Below are 17,820 nucleotides of genomic sequence, written 5' to 3'. Positions count from 1 at the left end.
TTTGTCATTTAGTAAAGTACAGATATACCTCTAGCTATCTGCCTAATTCGTGATTTTAAGTATCATTTAACGTGGATATTTTCGGTGCAATCCAAAATTTCGCAGTGTATGATTTTGACACTTTTAAATAACATGGTCCAAGGAAAGGTCCCACCTAGGCAAGTCTTCCAGACTCTCTCTAGTGTCTCTAATAACAAAAAAAGTTGCAAAACCTTCTTGATGATAATAGAGGGTATTACTGTAATGGTCTGCCGCCAGAGTGCAGCACTAGCGCCTATCGTAAACAATAGAGTAACTTATACATACTATGCCTTAACTGTTTTTTGTCAAGTTTTCAAAGATAGTAAAATATGACATTGATGCAACAAGGCGGTTTGTTTACAAAGGGCCTACCAGGGGAAACGCAAACATCGAATTTTAGTTATCTGCCTCTTTATCGCTCGAATATGCAAGAGATTGTAATGAATTGTGGTTGTGGCGCCCCTACGCAGTTTCGCGTAATATTCCCTATTGACGCGGCTTTCATTCTGTTACTAAATCCAGAATTTCTAAAAGCTAGAAATCATCTTCTAACTAATTTCAATAACTTTCACGAGACACATGTTAATTAAATATTATAGAAATGAGCTTATCGTAACTTGGAAGCGGTTTTGCTTTAATCTCCGGCGGTGAGTTGGCACCATAATTGGTGATAAGACTTATCGCAACGGATGTTTGCACTAGCATGCGGGGAATTGAAAAGAACTGGTCGGAAAAGTGATCTTTGCTCTTAGAGATGTTAATGACGGTAATAAAGAAGAAATAGGAGGACATTAACGCGAATGGGTAGTTAAATCCATAAATAAGATTAAGACTATCTTCGTCTTAGCTAAGAGGGTAAGACACTATATTTTGGCTCTCAAATAAGCTACTAGAAAATATGTACATATTGGTCGATGTATAGAGCTGGTCGAAGGGAATTTAAGTCTGGCATTTTGCTAAAAAGGAAGTTTTTTGTCGTACCATTTTTAGATCGCAATAAGGTAAAGCATTTTCAAATGACATTATTCCACAGTCCCTGAGTCCACATACAATGTTTGGTCTTAAAATGTGAATGCGTTTATCGGAGGGAAAGTAGTGAAGGGATATAGTGGAATTGTTGCCATGCCAATACCTTTCTCAATGGCGGTTAGAGAGGAAAGAAAACCATTCCGATCTTTGTTGAACGGTTAGTTTTCTAAACAAACAATTTCAAACAAGAACTCCACGGACGGCAGGTGTAAGGTGTTAATATTACATTTGTCCTTTTTTGGGTACCCCAAAACTTGGTCAATATACTAGTAGATAATTAAATTTAAAGTAGTAGAGTCAAGGTAAGTTAGCTTCTAAAATATAACCGGGATAAAATCTCAAATGGGAAATACAAAATTTGCTGGATTAGGACCAAGATCTTTTCGCATTATAAACACACAAGCCACAACACAAGCCTTCTTGAGCTTTCCGTGGGACTTAGTCAATTTGTGTAAGAATGTCCCTATAATATTTATTTATTTATTTATTTATAAAATTTATAGGTTTACTAATGGTGGGTTAAATTATGCTAGAATTCCAATAGTTTACAGATTTTCGTTGACATCAGAATTAAACTTGATATTGGAGTGATTTACATAATGGCAGCACGTGAGATTACCACATGCGATCCTTTCTAAAAATATCCATGAGACCGCAATGTTTGCGTATATTTACTTGTGAATGAAGAGACAACAGATAATTATACCTAGCAATAATCTCTGGCATTTAATTTCACTACATTATCTAACTTTTACCCGCCACTTGCTGCGTAAATTTTGGTCGTTAATTTCACTTCCAAACTTCCTTCCCATATTTTATCCTCTCTAGCTAGCTTTAGTGAGCTTAATTTAATGCAAGTCCGTCCATTCACAGTTTTCGTAAAATTATATCAATAACAAATTCATCTATCCTCAGCCTCACATTCCTCACTTTAGTGAGTTTAATATTTGTAAAATTCTGTTTTACTTTCCTTTTCGTGCACGATGTAAAATTTGTACATTCCGTCAGCAAAATGGACAGTACTAACAACACAAGCTGATCATTACTGAGCCTTATCTCTTTGCAATAAGATACTAGTATTGTCAGCTGTGTCGATAGTACATACCGGTACTGTAGTACGTGAAATGATATTGTCACGTACGAGTCAAGGGAACATGGTAATGATATTATGTAGCGGCCAAAGTGTGCCGTGTCAAGGGTGCTGCCACTGCCATGCGGGCGAGGTTTTTTACAAGGAAAATTATCTTGTTTTTGATTTTCCTTAAGTTTGCCTAATTTGTTTTTTCCTAGGTATAATAGGTATAAGAACTTGGGAAGTACCTGCATTAACGAACTAAAAACAAACAATACCCTGGATTGTTGTTGATAATTTTCCTCATATCCTTTCAAATGGACTTTGAAATACTAATTAAGTATCTATTTCCTATTGGAAATGAATGATGACTTTTATTTGAAGAGGACCTCATGAGAGATGCAACATTTTAGGACTTTCAAGAATTAACGTAGAGTTTACCTTATCTTAATGACAAGGCAAGAAATATGAACTAGAAACTCTGCCAGATTCTTTTAAAAATCCTCCCTGCACTTACACGTTTATTACCAGAAAAGGATTCTTAATAAATTCTGGGTGCACAAATTTAATATTTTTAGTGACGAAAGATATACTGATACTGTCTTATTAAAATTTCTCTTTCAATTAAGCTTCACGCTCTGTTTAACCTAAAACCTGTTAAACGTTAATTAAAACCTAACTTCATAAGATAACATTGGACATAAAAGGTCGTGCGCGCTGCATCTCGTAATTTGGTGCGCAAACAACGTGACATCATACTGGAGACCATGTGTACTTCTATTAATACCTATGTGTGAAACGCTTTTCTACATATACTTAGGCGGGATTTTTCATATACTTAATTTTTTTTTTTTAAGAAACTAAAATGTCTTAATCTTGTTCATTCGTTTTTGTCTATTTTTAACGTTATTTATTAAATGGGTTGCATTCAGTGTTTTACTTGATGAACTTATAAAACTTCTTTTAGTAAAAATAGGGATAATTCTTGTGTTTTTCACAGATATCAAAGATACTGATAAAACCATGTTAGAAACGTCAGGCCAAATAATAAAAGTGGGTGCACGTGATTATGTCACGAGTGTGAAAGCCATTAATAGCCGTTACAAAATCTGCCGCCATATCTCAAAAATTACGTGGGAAAATTATCAATCTATACCTCTACTATCTCTATCTTATATACACAATGAATTTCGATAACTGACTGAATGCATAAAGTAAAACTACTACGCGTGTATATGACATGAATAACCAACAACAATTGCTTTGAAAAGCGTTTTTGTGTCAATCCGGTATTCACTGCTATGTACATTATACAATGTTCGTCCTTGCACACCGTACTACTGATTCGACACGAAATTACTCAATAGGGTTGACGAAAAATCTACAAAGAGTTTAGTTTCTTGCTAACCTAATGGAATATTTCTATAACTGAGATCCGTCGTCATGTAAAAGGAAAGCCTGATAAGTTGGTCTGACTCCGACAATTCTTACACACATGAAATGTGGTCATTACCAGCCCTTGCCTCAATGCTCAGGATTGGAGCATCATGACCCTGTTGAAAACCAGGTTTATCCGTAAGGTTCTGACCCTCGCTATTCTCGCAGTGCATGGCCTCGTATAATTTTAATTTCAAGGGTGCAGTAATTTAAGCACATCTAGTGGGTTGGTCATGAATGCTCTTTCCCTTAATGCCCGTCATTATCATTCTCTCCGTGTCACAAGACTTGTGAGATGAGGTAACCGGCCCTGATTTCAAAACGGGAATAAGGCTATAAGGGTGGGTAATACACTGTATTAGTTCTGTTTGTGATGCTTTTATGGCATGGCACGACATCGCCTTTTATAGTGTCGGTAATAAGTGTCAACTTCTATGTCAGTATTGTCATATGTTAAGAGCGCTCTTACAAGAAAAGTCGAAATAATGCAAAATTGATGATACTAGTCGACGAAATTCAGGACTTTGCGCTCATTATTAGAAACAATGAGTACTTGTTCCAGTAAAAGCGTCTTCTTATCTTTATAAATATCGTTGTAAATATTAGAAAAAGGACTTATTAAATTAGTAATGATTTTTTTTCTGATGGTCGTTTCCGAAAAACCCCGTGAAGGACTGAATGGCGAGCTCTTATTTGGAAATGTTGAGAATTTTACTCTGCTAAACCTGGCTATTTTGTATTACTAATACCCTGTACTTTAGGCATATCAAACTATATTTTTCCTACATACCTTTGAGAAAGAGAAAATCAAAGTAAAACGAACTCGATTTTCTCTCCGAAACAAGTGTCAATTCCTACGAAAATCTACTTAATATCGAAGTCATTTTCATACTCAAGCAATCTGCAACGTTTGCTTATACTGTTGGTATACATTAGTGTTTATGAAATTCTACTATAATTTTTTGGCAATTTTTTGAAAACTACTCTATATTACCGATGACGCGCGCTGCGCCAGCTCAGTGCCGCGGCAGAGCTTGTAGAGGCAGGACGTGTGTCGGTCGGCTCCGCACATTTTCAACGGCGACGACGAGGTTTTTTATCATTGTGTGCGGCGGGCGCCGTGTAAAACGCTATACTGTGTGCGTGTAAACCGCAACGAGAGACTTTGATCCTAGCACTGTTTTTATAGTATTATAATTTATAATGGTACAGTTTAATAAACTACCGGACAGGATTAAAAATATTTGAAACGACCTGACATTCTATATGTATTTATTTGACTCAAGATAGTACTCAGGGTCTGATGATGGAGCCGGAAGGTGGTCACCGGTACCAATCAACCATGCAACTAAACCACTTCGTGTTTAGGCTCGTTTTATTCATCTCAACAAGATCTTTGACACAAGATAGTACTCAGGGTCTGATGATGGAGCCGGAAGGTGGTCACCGGTACCAATCAACCATGCAACTAAACCACTTCGTGTTTGGGCTCGTTTGATTCGGCTCAACAAGATCTTTGACTTAAGATAGTACTCAGGGTCTGATGATGGAGCCGGAAGGTGGTCACCAGTACCAATCAACAATGCAACTAAACCACTTCGTGTTTAGGCTCGTTTTATTCGTCTCAACAAGATCTTTGACTTAAGATAGTACTCAGGGTCTGATGATGGAGCCGGAAGGTGGTCACCGGTACCAATCAACCATGCAACTAAACCACTTCGTGTTTGGGCTCGTTTGATTCGTCTCAACAAGATCTTTGGCACAAGATAATACTCAGGGTCTGATGATGGAGCCGGAAGGTGGTCACCGGTACCAATCAACCATGCAACTAAACCACTTCGTGTTTAGGCTCGTTTGATTCGTCTCAACAAGATCTTTGACACAAGATAGTACTCAGGGTCTGATGATGGAGCCGGCAGGTGGTCACCTGTACCAATCAACCATGCCACTAAACCACTTCGTGTTTAGGCTCGTTTTATTCGTTTCTATAAGATCTTTGACACAAGATAGTACTCAGGGTCTGATGTTGGAGCCGGAAGGTGGTCACCGGTACCAATCAACCATGCAACTAAACCACTTCGTGTTTAGGCTCGTTTGATTCGTCTCAACAAGATCTTTGACACAAGATAGTACTCAGGGTCTGATGATGGAGCCGGCAGGTGGTCACCGGTACCAATCAACCATGCCACTAAACCACTTCGTGTTTAGGCTCGTTTTATTCGTTTCTACAAGATCTTTGACACAAGATAGTACTCAGGGTCTGATGTTGGAGCCGGAAGGTGGTCACCGGTACCAATCAACCATGCAACTAAACCACTTCGTGTTTAGGCTCGTTTGATTCGTCTCAACAAGACCTTGGACACAAGATAGTACTCAGGATCTGATGATGGAGCTGGAAGGTGGCCACGGGTACCAGTCTACCGTGTAACTGAACCACTTCGTGTTTGGGCTCGTTTGATTTGTCGCAACAAGATCTTTGACACAAGGTAGTACTGAGGGTCTGATGATGGATCCGGAAGGTGGTCACCGGTACCAATCAACCATGCAACTAAACCACTTCGTGTTTGGCTTCGTTCGATTCGTCGCAACAAGATCTTTGACACAAGTTAGTACTCAGGGTCTGATGATGGAGCTGGACTGTGGCCACGGGTACCAGTCTACCATGTAACTGAACCACTTCGTGTTTGGGCTCGTTTGATTTGTCGCAACAAGATCTTTGACACAAGGTAGTACTGAGGGTCTGATGATGGATCCGGAAGGTGGTCACCGGTACCAATCAACCATGCAACTAAACCACTTCGTGTTTGGCTTCGTTCGATTCGTCGCAACAAGATCTTTGACACAAGTTAGTACTCAGGGTCTGATGATGGAGCTGGACTGTGGCCACGGGTACCAGTCTACCATGTAACTGAACCACTTCGTGTTTGGGCTCGTTTGATTCGTCGCAATAAGATGTTTGACACAAGATACTACTCAGGGTCTGATGATGGAGCTGATGATGACAGACAGGTACCCGTCGCCACCTTCGCGCTCCATCATCAGACCCTGAGTACTACCTTGTGGCAAAGATCTTGTTGAGATGAATAAAACGTGCCTAAACACGAAATGGTTTAGTTGCATGGTTGATTGGTACCGGTGACCACCTTCCGGCTCCAACATCAGACTCTGAGTATCACCTAGTGTCAAAGATCTTGTTGAGACGAATCAAACGATCCTAAACACGATGTGGTTTAGTTGCATGGTTGATTGGTAATGGTACCTTCCAGCTCCATCATCGGACCCTGAGTACTGTCTTGTGTCAAAGATCTTGTTGAGACGAATCAAACGAGCCCAAACACGAAGTTGTTTAGTTACATGATAGACTGGTACCCGTGGCCACCTTCAAGCTCCATCATCAGACCCTGTGTATCTTCAGTGTCAAAGATCTTGTTGAGACGAATCAAACGAGCCTAATCATGTTACTACATGGTTGATTGGTATCCGTGACCACTTTAATCATCATCAGATCCTCAGTACCAGTTCGTTTTTAAACCCTCGTTGATACAAACTTTACAACCTATAGGTACCAAATGCAATGACGAAACATGTAAATAAGCGAGTAGGTACCTATAATTTCTTTCGAGTAATATACCTTCATAAGTACAAGTATGGGGCTATTCATAAATTACGTCGTTTCAAATGGGAGGAGTAGGGGGGTCTGGACATCGGATGATGGTAACATGACGTAGGAGGAAACAGATTCATCCGAAGCTTGATTTTTGGATGATTTGAGGGGTGGGGGGGGTCAAAAATCGTCAAAAATAGATGACGTAATTTATGAACAGCCCCTATGTACATTTGCACTGCATTTAGTATTTTCGTTCTTACCAAATAACAGTTTTAGAACTTTAAAAGTTAAGTACAGTTAGTGTTGTTATGGTTGATTTCAATATGCTTCGCGAAGGATCAAGAATGTTTAATCCATCATTGTAGTGCGAGTGTGGTAGAAGGGATCGGCGTACTGAGCTCGCACGGCCTGCCGCAGCGCGTAAAATACCTAAACTCGCTCAACGCCGAAATGTAATAGCGCTCTTAACCTCATAAATTATCTTTCAATGGCTGGTGTGTTTACATTGTACATATATTTCCTGCTATCCTTGCCCTCTTGCTTGGTTACAATATATTTTCGTGTTTTACTAATAAGATTTTATTTTATAATGAAATTGAAATGTTTGGAACTTCAAAGAGCAATCCACAGACGCCTTCTCTGATTCCTTTTCTGGGACTTGATACCGATTACCGAACTGTTAAAATGTTTCGAAAATTGCGCTATTAAAATACGCGTTTGTACGAGACAGAGACATTCCATGTTCCTTAAGTTGTTCTTAAGGTTTTAACCTCTAGCCGCCCAGAGACCTATAAAAAGGTCACCCGTTCCATTCGATTTTAAATTGTAATTTAGACGCATCAAAAATGGCATTTGTTTTGGCTAGTTTTTGACGTGTGGGCGGCTAGAGGACAAACGAGTCAAAACTTCTGTCATATCCTTTAATATTCCATTATTTATACCGTCGTCCAAACTTTTAACTCATAATTCGTAAAACGTTATTGCAAGACATACGGTCTACAGATGGCCAGTTAGGAGTGTTGCTGTAAATGGGCCCACGGATTACCAGTTCGCCGGACGATATCAGCCTGTCAGTTGCTCGGAACTGTCACCTTTTGCGTTCAATTGACAGGCTGATATCGGCCGGCGAACTGGTAATCTGTGGGCTAATTACTACAAATTGATTCAATCATCTTTCCGTTAAGCTAGAAGCGCCATCTTGAATGACTGTTTCATCTAATGCACATGACAGTTAATGAAGAGTCGCATGCAAATGTCGTGTAATGGTGATGACAGTCATGCTCGGAAGTGACTAGGAGATTAGTCTATTCAAGGCTGCCTAGAGTGCCCAGTACCTATACTAATTACATCACTTGTAATATTATCACGACTAACCATTCTTGTAATGTTCTGTATTCCTATAGCAGGCAATGTAGGTATGTGAGTCGAATGTTCAGGCGATGAAGTGAAGGTACCTCCTTACGGCTTTAAATCAGAAAAACTAGTGAAACTACCTATAATAATAATGTCTAAAATGGAGAAGTATTTTCTAAAGAAACTTTTAAATTTTCACAACAAATTGATTTTAAGATTTAATCCAAAAATACTTAAATCTTTTAAGACCAGTTTAGTAAAAACGAGTCCAGTTATCTTAATTAAAACTTAAAGACGCAAGTTCTTACTAACTCTACTTATAGGTTTGCCTCGGTATGCAACTAAAATATATACACCCAAGATACCTACTTATACTTAATATCTTTGATAGAGTATAGGTAGACGTCGGCCAATGTCATGACATTCTAACATGCTATTATAATCTTATTGGCCACAAAGTTAAAGGCTTAATTAGCTTGCATTTAATCGAACAATTGCATCTTCAGGTCACGGTTTTTGCAATAAATGCGATCTAAGGTTAGCTAAGGTGATAAAATGTACAATCATAATATTCATAATCCATTTAAGACTGATGATTCTGATGAAGTAGGTAAGTAGATAACGGATTTAAACGACAGAGTGTGGAACTGTAAATTATAAAGGTTATATTTTCATGGGAATTCTAGATATAGTCATAGATTCTAGTAAGTAACCAAGCCCTGAGTAAAGTTGATTTACAGAAGATTTCTATACATATGTAAATAGGTCTTGAATGTCTATAAGTATCCGTGAATCCAATATTTTGGAAAACAAAAGAGATCTATCATTAGGTAGATGTCGGATGTGCCAAATACATTCTGACCTCCACTGCCCTACGTTAAGTTTTCAATCAGATCGGAGGGGACGGACGGTGTTTAAGTACCATATCAATTCTAAGCTTTACCCCTTTATAATAAAGCATGTTTTCGGTCAATAGTGCTAAGGGATGAAGGAACAGGTGCGGCGACAGGTGGCGAGGGGGTGTAACGAATTTTACCACGTGGCCACATGTCGTGAGTCAGGTTTTGTTTGTGATCAAAGAGACGCGTAGGTAGATGGAGCCATTTAAAGAATGTTGCCAGATATGTAAAGTCCATCTAAGCTAACTTTGCACCGTTTTAAATAGAACAAAGTGAGGCATGTCATTATGAACGACCTATTTTCAAAGAAAATTGACATTAATGTTGTTTATTTATTATCTTATCTTCCACACTTTTGGAAATTAAATGTTAAAGTTATCGATAGATGCTGACAGCACAGCACAACATACATATGTATTATTATTTAACGTTTAACAGAAGTGTGAGTGTGTATTAAAATTACTGTCCGTTTAAATAATTCATCAAAAACATGGCACACTGCGGCAGGCGGCGACATTGACATCTTTTTAAACATTATTTTAAAGGGAAAACAATGCTGTATGACAACTATTAATAATTATGATATAATAGGCGCTGCCAATTAAAGCTGCCTTTTATAGCGACACCAATGTGTATAATGGAGAATTTTGAGCCATCTTTCTGAGGTGTGGGAACAGGGATTATTTACAACGCAATACAAATTATCAGAATTAAAAAGTTGTCCCAAAAAACTTAATCTCGATGGGGGAAACAAGGAACCGAGTATCGTAGGTTAATTTGACAGGAGCCTGCATGCAACAATCGTTATCTTTTGGCTGACATTATTAGGAAGATGATGACGACCAAAAAAAACTAATTAGGTATATTACACGCGAACGAACCTCCAATATAATATCGAGGTTCAAAAACATCCAAGGAAATCTTTTATTTTTAAAATAAATACTTATGTTGGCTCTTCAGTTAGCAACCAACAGGTTTGAAGTCTCCAATACGGACATACCGAGAATCTTTGAAGTTATCGTATTTTTGTTATTTCAAGGAAACGACAGACGCGGGTGAAGTACAAACAAAACTAAGGTCGACGTCGTGTAATACTATTTTGTGAATATATTAATGTTTTTTGTATTTTGTGCCAAATGAATAAAATAGAAGCGATTTTTTTTTTAAATAAACGAACTTGATAATCGCTCTACTTGATACATACATATACCTACTACATACTAAGAATTTATGCACTTTTTTTAATTAGAAACTAAAGACTCAATGAAACCAAGAGTCAAGCTAAGTGTCAATCAAACAAGAAAAAACTTTAGCTGGAGGATTTTACAATGTCAAATATTAAAATTAGGTAATGAAGGTAAAAAAGGTATATGATGAATGACTTGCATGGTCTCTGCTTGAAGCTTAGACCCTTAATCTAAACTAAAGACAGCAATAACAAGTGGACAGACTACGAGGCTACGACCCATGCCAAGGAAGTCACAATTAGAAGGAAATATTACGACCTCTTCCGAAAATTTTCAAACTTTCCAAGTTGCAAAATGCTGTAAACGTCATCGCGAAATCGGGGAACGTATAAGAAAGATCCCAACGAATTGAGAACCTCCTTCGAAATTCTATCGTAGGTTGAAAAATTTAGAAAGAACGGAACCTTGGCCAAGACAGAGAAACGTAGAAATCGCAGCGCTAAACGGAGTGCGACGGCGCCACATAGGCAGTCAGCATGTCGACCGTCAAATTGTACCACGTGCGATGACGGCAGTGTTTAGACTATGTTGCCGTACAGACGTCCACACTCTCAACTGTTTGCAAGCCTTATTACAAAGATATAAAGTCCATGGATGGGCAGTTCAGAGTGATTATTTTATTACATTTATTGTTTTGACTGAACTACTTTAGTAGATCAGTTCAAAATAAACTTCTGGTCTAGTGGTCAAATGACCGACATACATAATCGCGACACCTGATATTGAAATTAAGCGCGATGCGATGCCTGATAATGCTGAAATTGGTCTACATTGTAAATGTATGCGTCGTGTAGCAAATTTTGATGTTGCAACAATTGCAACAATCAGTAAGGTTTGTTTATTCTATTGGCTGCAAAGTCCAAAGGGTCATTATATCGAAATTAAAATACCTGATATTGTACATATTAATTTTTTGTAAAGAAGAGCAAAACTTTCCAAGGATGTTATTTATTTATATTCCGGGACCTCTGACCAGTACGTAAAACAGTTGGATTATTTTGATAGATATTAAGCATCTTTCTTAACTTAAGTCGTAAAAGGGGCCCTAAGCCCTAAATATTGCTCTTTGGAGAAACAGGGGATAAGCTTATGAAAGATGACCAAGGGATTTATAGATTCGCTTTTTGCAAAGTAAAGGGGACCATAAAGCTTTATGAATATCATATCCATAGGGTAAGCAGATTGACTTCAAGGGGAGCGATGACAAAATATTGCATTGTCCGGTTTTTGCAATGTCTGTTTTTTGCTGCGCATGGGATTCATAGAATAATATTTTTGTAAAGATCATTCCGGACGATAAAGTACAGAAAAAGGTAAAGTAACCAATGTCAAACTTTATAGCATTGTGATAAGATCTATGTGAGCATGTGTCTGGGTCATTCTTGGAAGTTAATTCCGACATCATTGTTGTCTTCTTATTATGTATTTGTCGAGATAGAGGACAACGCACATCAACACTATAATATACAAATCGTTAATACCTAGGCGCTGACGTTCCTTGTAGCAATACTGCTGGAATAAATATATGCCAGTATTGTCAGATGCTGTCAATACTCCCAAAATATTGAGTATTCCTTTTTCAAATATTCCAATAACAATTTGATTAAGAGTAAAAAAAACATCGTTGTTGGCAACAGTACTCATATTACAAAGCTCGTAAAGGATTTTCAAGATGGTGACAAATAGCATACTTGTGTTGATTAGCGATACAACGATAAACCAATTTCGCTAATAGCACTTTCATGTATACAACTGTCTTGAGTGGTATGTCATAATTCAATAACAACTCCGTTGCGCCTTTCTGAAAGAAAGTTACTAATCACTGACCAGTGTTAAGCAAATGATAATATCATCACTAAATTTTCACTTATTTGGCGTTTGGAAAGAACAAAATCGTTGAAAACGTATGTTGGGAAAGCTTCTTTTATAATGTCGGTAACAACGTGTGACGCGGCCAGGTTTTTCATTTGTTATAATATGGAGTTTATATCTGGAGTATCCCAAGGGTCTGTCATAGGGTCCAAAGACAATTTGCAAGTAGGAATTTTAGAAAAAATATCAATTAAACAGTTTTCTTTCCCTTATGTTAAATATTGCAGAATCGAAAGTTAATTATGACTTTAAAGATCTAACTAACACACAAACTAAACCCTAAATCCTAAGCAATAAGATCGAAATTCGAAACCCTGTTGGTTTAGGCATTTTAGACAAGCTACCAGATCGATAAATGGAAACGTTCTTACCTATCAAGTCTCTCGCAGTTTATTTACTATAACAGCTAAATGACTATTTACCAAGAGAGTTATTAAAAAGTAGTTTTCCATAGAGAAATCAAAGTACAATAATAATTGACTATTGTTCATCTATTACTTTGCATAATCGGCGTCCATCTCAGATAGTATATATTGTTATTAGAGTTTAAGTGCCAATTTAAAGGCTCTTAACATTAGAAAATATATAGCATAGTAATGGTTTTACAAGTAATTGCCTTCAGGATTAGAAACAGAAAACGTGCCTTCAGTAATTCTAAGGAGCACGTATTAATTAGCTTCTCTAGTGTTTCTAGTTAGATGATACCTAGCTTTTTTACCACAAACGTCGCCTCAAAAACCTTGAGCCGGATCAAAGCTAATGATGAGGTAAATGATGATTACAATACGAGGGATTTCCAGAAGGCCGTGTGTTACCAGTTGTTACTAATGTATTCATGTCGCTATTGTACGTGTATTGAGCACGTTCGAAATTCGATAATTACATGATAAGATTGTGGAATATTGAATAAAATCATGATTTTACAATTCGAGTGTAATAGAATTGCGGCTATAAAAGAGGCCATGGCGATAACGATATGGAAAAGGATTACATCACGATACTCAGGTATGCAGTGGTGAAGTTGAACTTAGTAGGTACTTACGATCTTACTTGAAGTAAGTACTGTAAGAGTGGGAGGTAGTAATCTGCTAAAGGGGGGTGATAATGACTACATATATAAGTTTTACGCTCTTACAGGACAAATAGTACTAGGTTTAATACTTCTTATATACAAGGACTTTAATTTCCATCTATTTGCATCCTTAGAATTGAAACCTTATTAATGGCAGAGGTTAATTTATGTAGAGATTCGCACATAAACTGGAGTGCTGTAGAAATAAACGAGCGCTCAAATTAAGCTTATAGATCACTGCAAGATCAGATGGAACTTTATGTTCAAGCATTAAGGACTATTATAGTTTGGTTTATCTTCTTCCTGTGACCGGGCTGTAAGCTCGGACCGGGACTCTTCCCGTCCTGCTCCCGTCCCTTCGCCAGACAGGGACGCTAAAAAAGACGGTTACAACCGTTTGCACCATGCAAAGTAAATAATAAAACGAACCGACCCCATCTTGGATCCGCGAGGATGACATCACCGTAGCTTATGATTTGAGTCAACATCATCGAAAACCTGTACGAGTAATATATTCGTTTGACGAAGTGTTTAGCGTGATGACGATTATTGACATGTTGCTATGGCAGATTACAAGGGCAAAGTCGACATGACTGAAACACACAATTTATGATAATCGAAGCGAGAAATTGGTGTTCGTTACGTTTAAAAAGCTAGAATTAGGGTGTGTAAAAACGCACGCTCTGATTCTCAAAAAGAAAGTCCAACACATTTTGTAGATAGTGGATGTTCGACACCAAGTTAAATCTACCTGTTTTCCTCCTGCCACCATTTTGCCGGTTACACACGCACTGGTTCAACAGTTCACTACACTAGGACACTAGCCGCGTCTGTCTGACGCGGCGGTTGAGTTTGAACTGGCGGCCATTGCTTGCGGGGATGCGCGAGCGCCGCTCGAGCCTTCAAGGCCGCGCACCTGCGCAGGGTTGGCGATAGGACCTGCTGTGCTTTTTTTAATTCGGCAGACGATGACGAAGGATGACACGTGCCTTTTTTTTTAAAGACTGGATGGTTAACGATCGCAACTGTGGTTTGAATTGGAGGACTGGAGGTGAGTGTACATCTTTATTTGATAAACAGAAACAGTAAATAGTTTATCGAAAGATCTCTTTCGGCTGAATTCTGCTAAGGGTTCCACTGAAATCGTGGTGTACCAAGACAGGTATTCTACTTTTATTAAAATTTGATAGTGGCCTGAAAATAAAATTGTCGAAATTGTTGTCTTTTCTTTCTAATCAGATATAATAGTTTCTGTCCGGCTCTATCTAATAAAGGTAGGAGGTATTCGGAGGTTTTGAACAAAAACCTCCGAATTCTTTGAGCTTTTAGATATTTTAAGTACAGAAAGTTTTAACAATTTCTTGGAACAAAAAATATAACAATTTACATCTTGTGACTTCACCCTGGTACACGTAACATGTTATGTTCTGTCAATTAGCAAGTCTGTGTGACGCGGAAGGGAGCATCGTCATAAATAGAACTTACGAAGTCTCTGTCAGTTTGTGGTTTTTCTCGTCATATTTTAAAATATTTTTTATGGTACGGTCACGTCTGAAAATATAAATACAGACGACAAAATGCCAAGAATATGCATACACCTTAATATGTGGGCAATAAGGTCGTGACGTCATATGATTATGGTATGAAGTAATTAACAACAAGCTTAAAGAAGAATAGGAAGGTAAATAATAAATGAGACTTATGTATTTTGCAGTAAATATGTTTAGCGTAAAAAGACATGTGCAAATCAGAAGGACATACAAAAAAGACACGACTCTATTGAAAATATAGAGCCGTCTCAGGAGCTTCCTATTTCACTGATCTGATTATTATTCCCTAGGTACGATTCTACGAAGGGAATGGCCAGAGACTGCACAGGATCGGGAAGACTGGAAAAAGTGGGGGGAGGCCTTTGCCCAGCAGTGGGATATTATAGGCTCCTAATAATAAATAATAATAATAAGGTACGATTCTTAGGCGAAGGAAATGCGCTTTTTTTATTAAAAGAAGAAATGTTGACAGAGGTGAGATAAATGCGCCCACGGTGAAATTGGATCTAATGTTATCCATCTTCCATCAATTCTAGTGAAAAGCTAATTTATCCTATGGATGCAATTCTGCCGGTTCCCTTTCAATACGTTTCCTGACTTTTTTCTCAGGATGTTTTCCCTCACCGAAAAGCGACTTGTAAATATCAAATGATATTTCGTACATAAGTTTCGAAAAACTCATTGGTAGGAGCCGGGGTTTGAACTCGCGACCTCCGGATTGCAAGTCGCACGCTCTTACCGCTAGGCCACCAGCGCATAACTAGAATTCTCAGAAGGGTCAGGTTGCGTTTGCTTTCAGCTTTCACACTTCGCCGCACATTACATATTAACGGATAAACGGATTACTGCTAGTCATCTTTAACGAACTTTTAGAGAAACAAAAACATTAAAAAAAAAGGAATATTTTTGCGATTCTAATATGTTCGCTATACTGCCCCGATAAGCCAAAGATCGCTATCTCAAAAGAAAATTGATTGCTAACTTATACTTTAGTTTCTATTACTGAGAATTCTATTTTCAAAAACATTGGTTTTTGAGATAGCGCTATTCGGCTTAGGAGGGCAGTATAGTTTTCATTGAATCTCTTTATTAAGGTCTACAGTAACGATAGACCCCCTGAAGAGGTGAAAATGAGGGTTGATTTTATTATAAACAACTTATATGCAGACGCAGACAGAACCTAGTACTTATTAAAATGTTATTCGGAACTATAATTACAGTACCGTCCGAGAATTAACTTTTGGCAACCCTATTAGACACAACTTTTGCATGTTTTTTTTTTTAATACATAGTCGCGTCTAAATTGAATCGTGATCCAACCAGCCAGCTTAGTTTTTTCATACAGCCTCATGCAACATTGTTGACTCATGATATTTTAGTGATATCACATCAGTCACTTAAAAGGTAAACACATTAGCACATAAAGCGTATTACATTGTAATTTTTAATTTAATAAACAACTTAACCATCTTTTCGTCTCGCAGTCGGATTAAAAAAGAGAGGGTAAGTTTTTCCAGTATAATTTAAGGGCTGATTTAGACGGCGCGCGAACTCGTATGCGATTTTAGTTACATTGTAGACCGTTTGGTTACGTCCAATTCAACCGACCGATCAAAACCCGCAATGGTATGAAACTCGCTTGCGAGTTCTCGCATCGTCTAAATCGGGCTTAAGTCTTTTTCGTTTAAACGTTGGTGATTGGATTCAGGACACAATATATAATTTAAATTTAAATTAATGTATCCCTATCTCTGTTATTCCGAAGATGGCAGAGCGATAGATATAGAGATAGATGATTATTTAATTTTGTGCAACTTTTTCCTCATTTTGCAACTTTATGTCCTTCGAATTACAAGCCAAACATTAACGGTCAGAAGTATTTGAGCATTTCTTTTATTTTTTGCCATATTTATATATAGTGACCTTTTTGCCACTTTTGTGTTATTTCTACTCAGAATCACGAGCTCTTTCGATCCTAATGGGATTATAAAATGTCCCAGAGTTTTTTTCCTATTGTGTTACCATTTCCCCATATACTTTGTATGGCGGTAACAAAAAGGAAAGTTTGAAAAATGTATGGAATTTTTAGGACACTTTTTTTCTGACCTTTTTTTTGTGACCTGAGAACTCTTGTCATGTGTGAAGTAAACCGATTTGGACCATTTTTTTTTCGTTAAAAAGAATGTAGTTTTTAGTTGGTCCTATTTTCGTCAAATCCAGTTGATGGGATCCATGAGGAATTGAGGGAACTCCTCAAATCTTATAGACACACAAATAGCAATATTTGTATTTTCATCAACAAATCAAGCATTTGCATTCAAACAGTGCCAGTTTGGTAAGTGGAATTGCTGACGGAGACCAGCAGTTCCACTTTACCATTAATTTTATCCTTTTTGAATTTAGTTATTTATTTAAAATTAAATAAGTGCTAAAATCAATGTTAACAAAGTGCTAAAATCATGGTTCTATTCTCCCACCTGAGCAACTCTCCCAGACTCCCCTACAACCTACTTACAAAGTGGTTATTCTTTTATTTTTCTCTCATGCTCTTCTTCTTCTTCCTCGCGTTCCTCGCGCTATCCCGGCATCTTGCCACGGCTCATGAGAGCCTGGGGTCCGCTTGACAACGAATCCCAAGAATTGACGTAGTCGCTAGTTTTT

At 37.8% G+C, this 17,820-nt stretch overlaps 1 protein-coding gene and 1 long non-coding RNA gene across 3 annotated transcripts in view; one reads left to right on the top strand and one right to left on the bottom strand.

The window, feature by feature from the left end:
* Nucleotides 1–17,820, top strand: part of LOC134792043 (uncharacterized) — a 314,893-nt gene that overhangs the window by 53,738 nt on the left and 243,335 nt on the right. The gene's annotated exons all lie outside the window — the stretch shown is intronic.
* The window catches only part of LOC134791997 (moesin/ezrin/radixin homolog 1), a 91,109-nt gene that overhangs the window by 68,796 nt on the left and 4,493 nt on the right, over nt 1–17,820 (bottom strand). The window contains exon 1 of one of the 2 annotated variants that reach the window (XM_063763109.1): nt 14,361–14,485. The exons of the other annotated variant lie outside the window; for it this stretch is intronic. Coding sequence (XP_063619179.1) covers nt 14,361–14,381 — 21 coding nt within the window. The 5' untranslated portion in view covers nt 14,382–14,485. Of the gene's footprint in view, nt 1–14,360; nt 14,486–17,820 lie in introns of those variants that run through there. 2 annotated transcript variants of the gene reach the window in all.

Source organism: Cydia splendana, chromosome 7, assembly GCF_910591565.1.
Source record: "Cydia splendana chromosome 7, ilCydSple1.2, whole genome shotgun sequence".
Classification (NCBI taxonomy): domain Eukaryota; kingdom Metazoa; phylum Arthropoda; class Insecta; order Lepidoptera; family Tortricidae; genus Cydia; species Cydia splendana.
The sequence above is the reverse complement of the archived record's forward strand: the minus strand, read 5'-3'. Positions and strand labels throughout refer to the sequence as shown.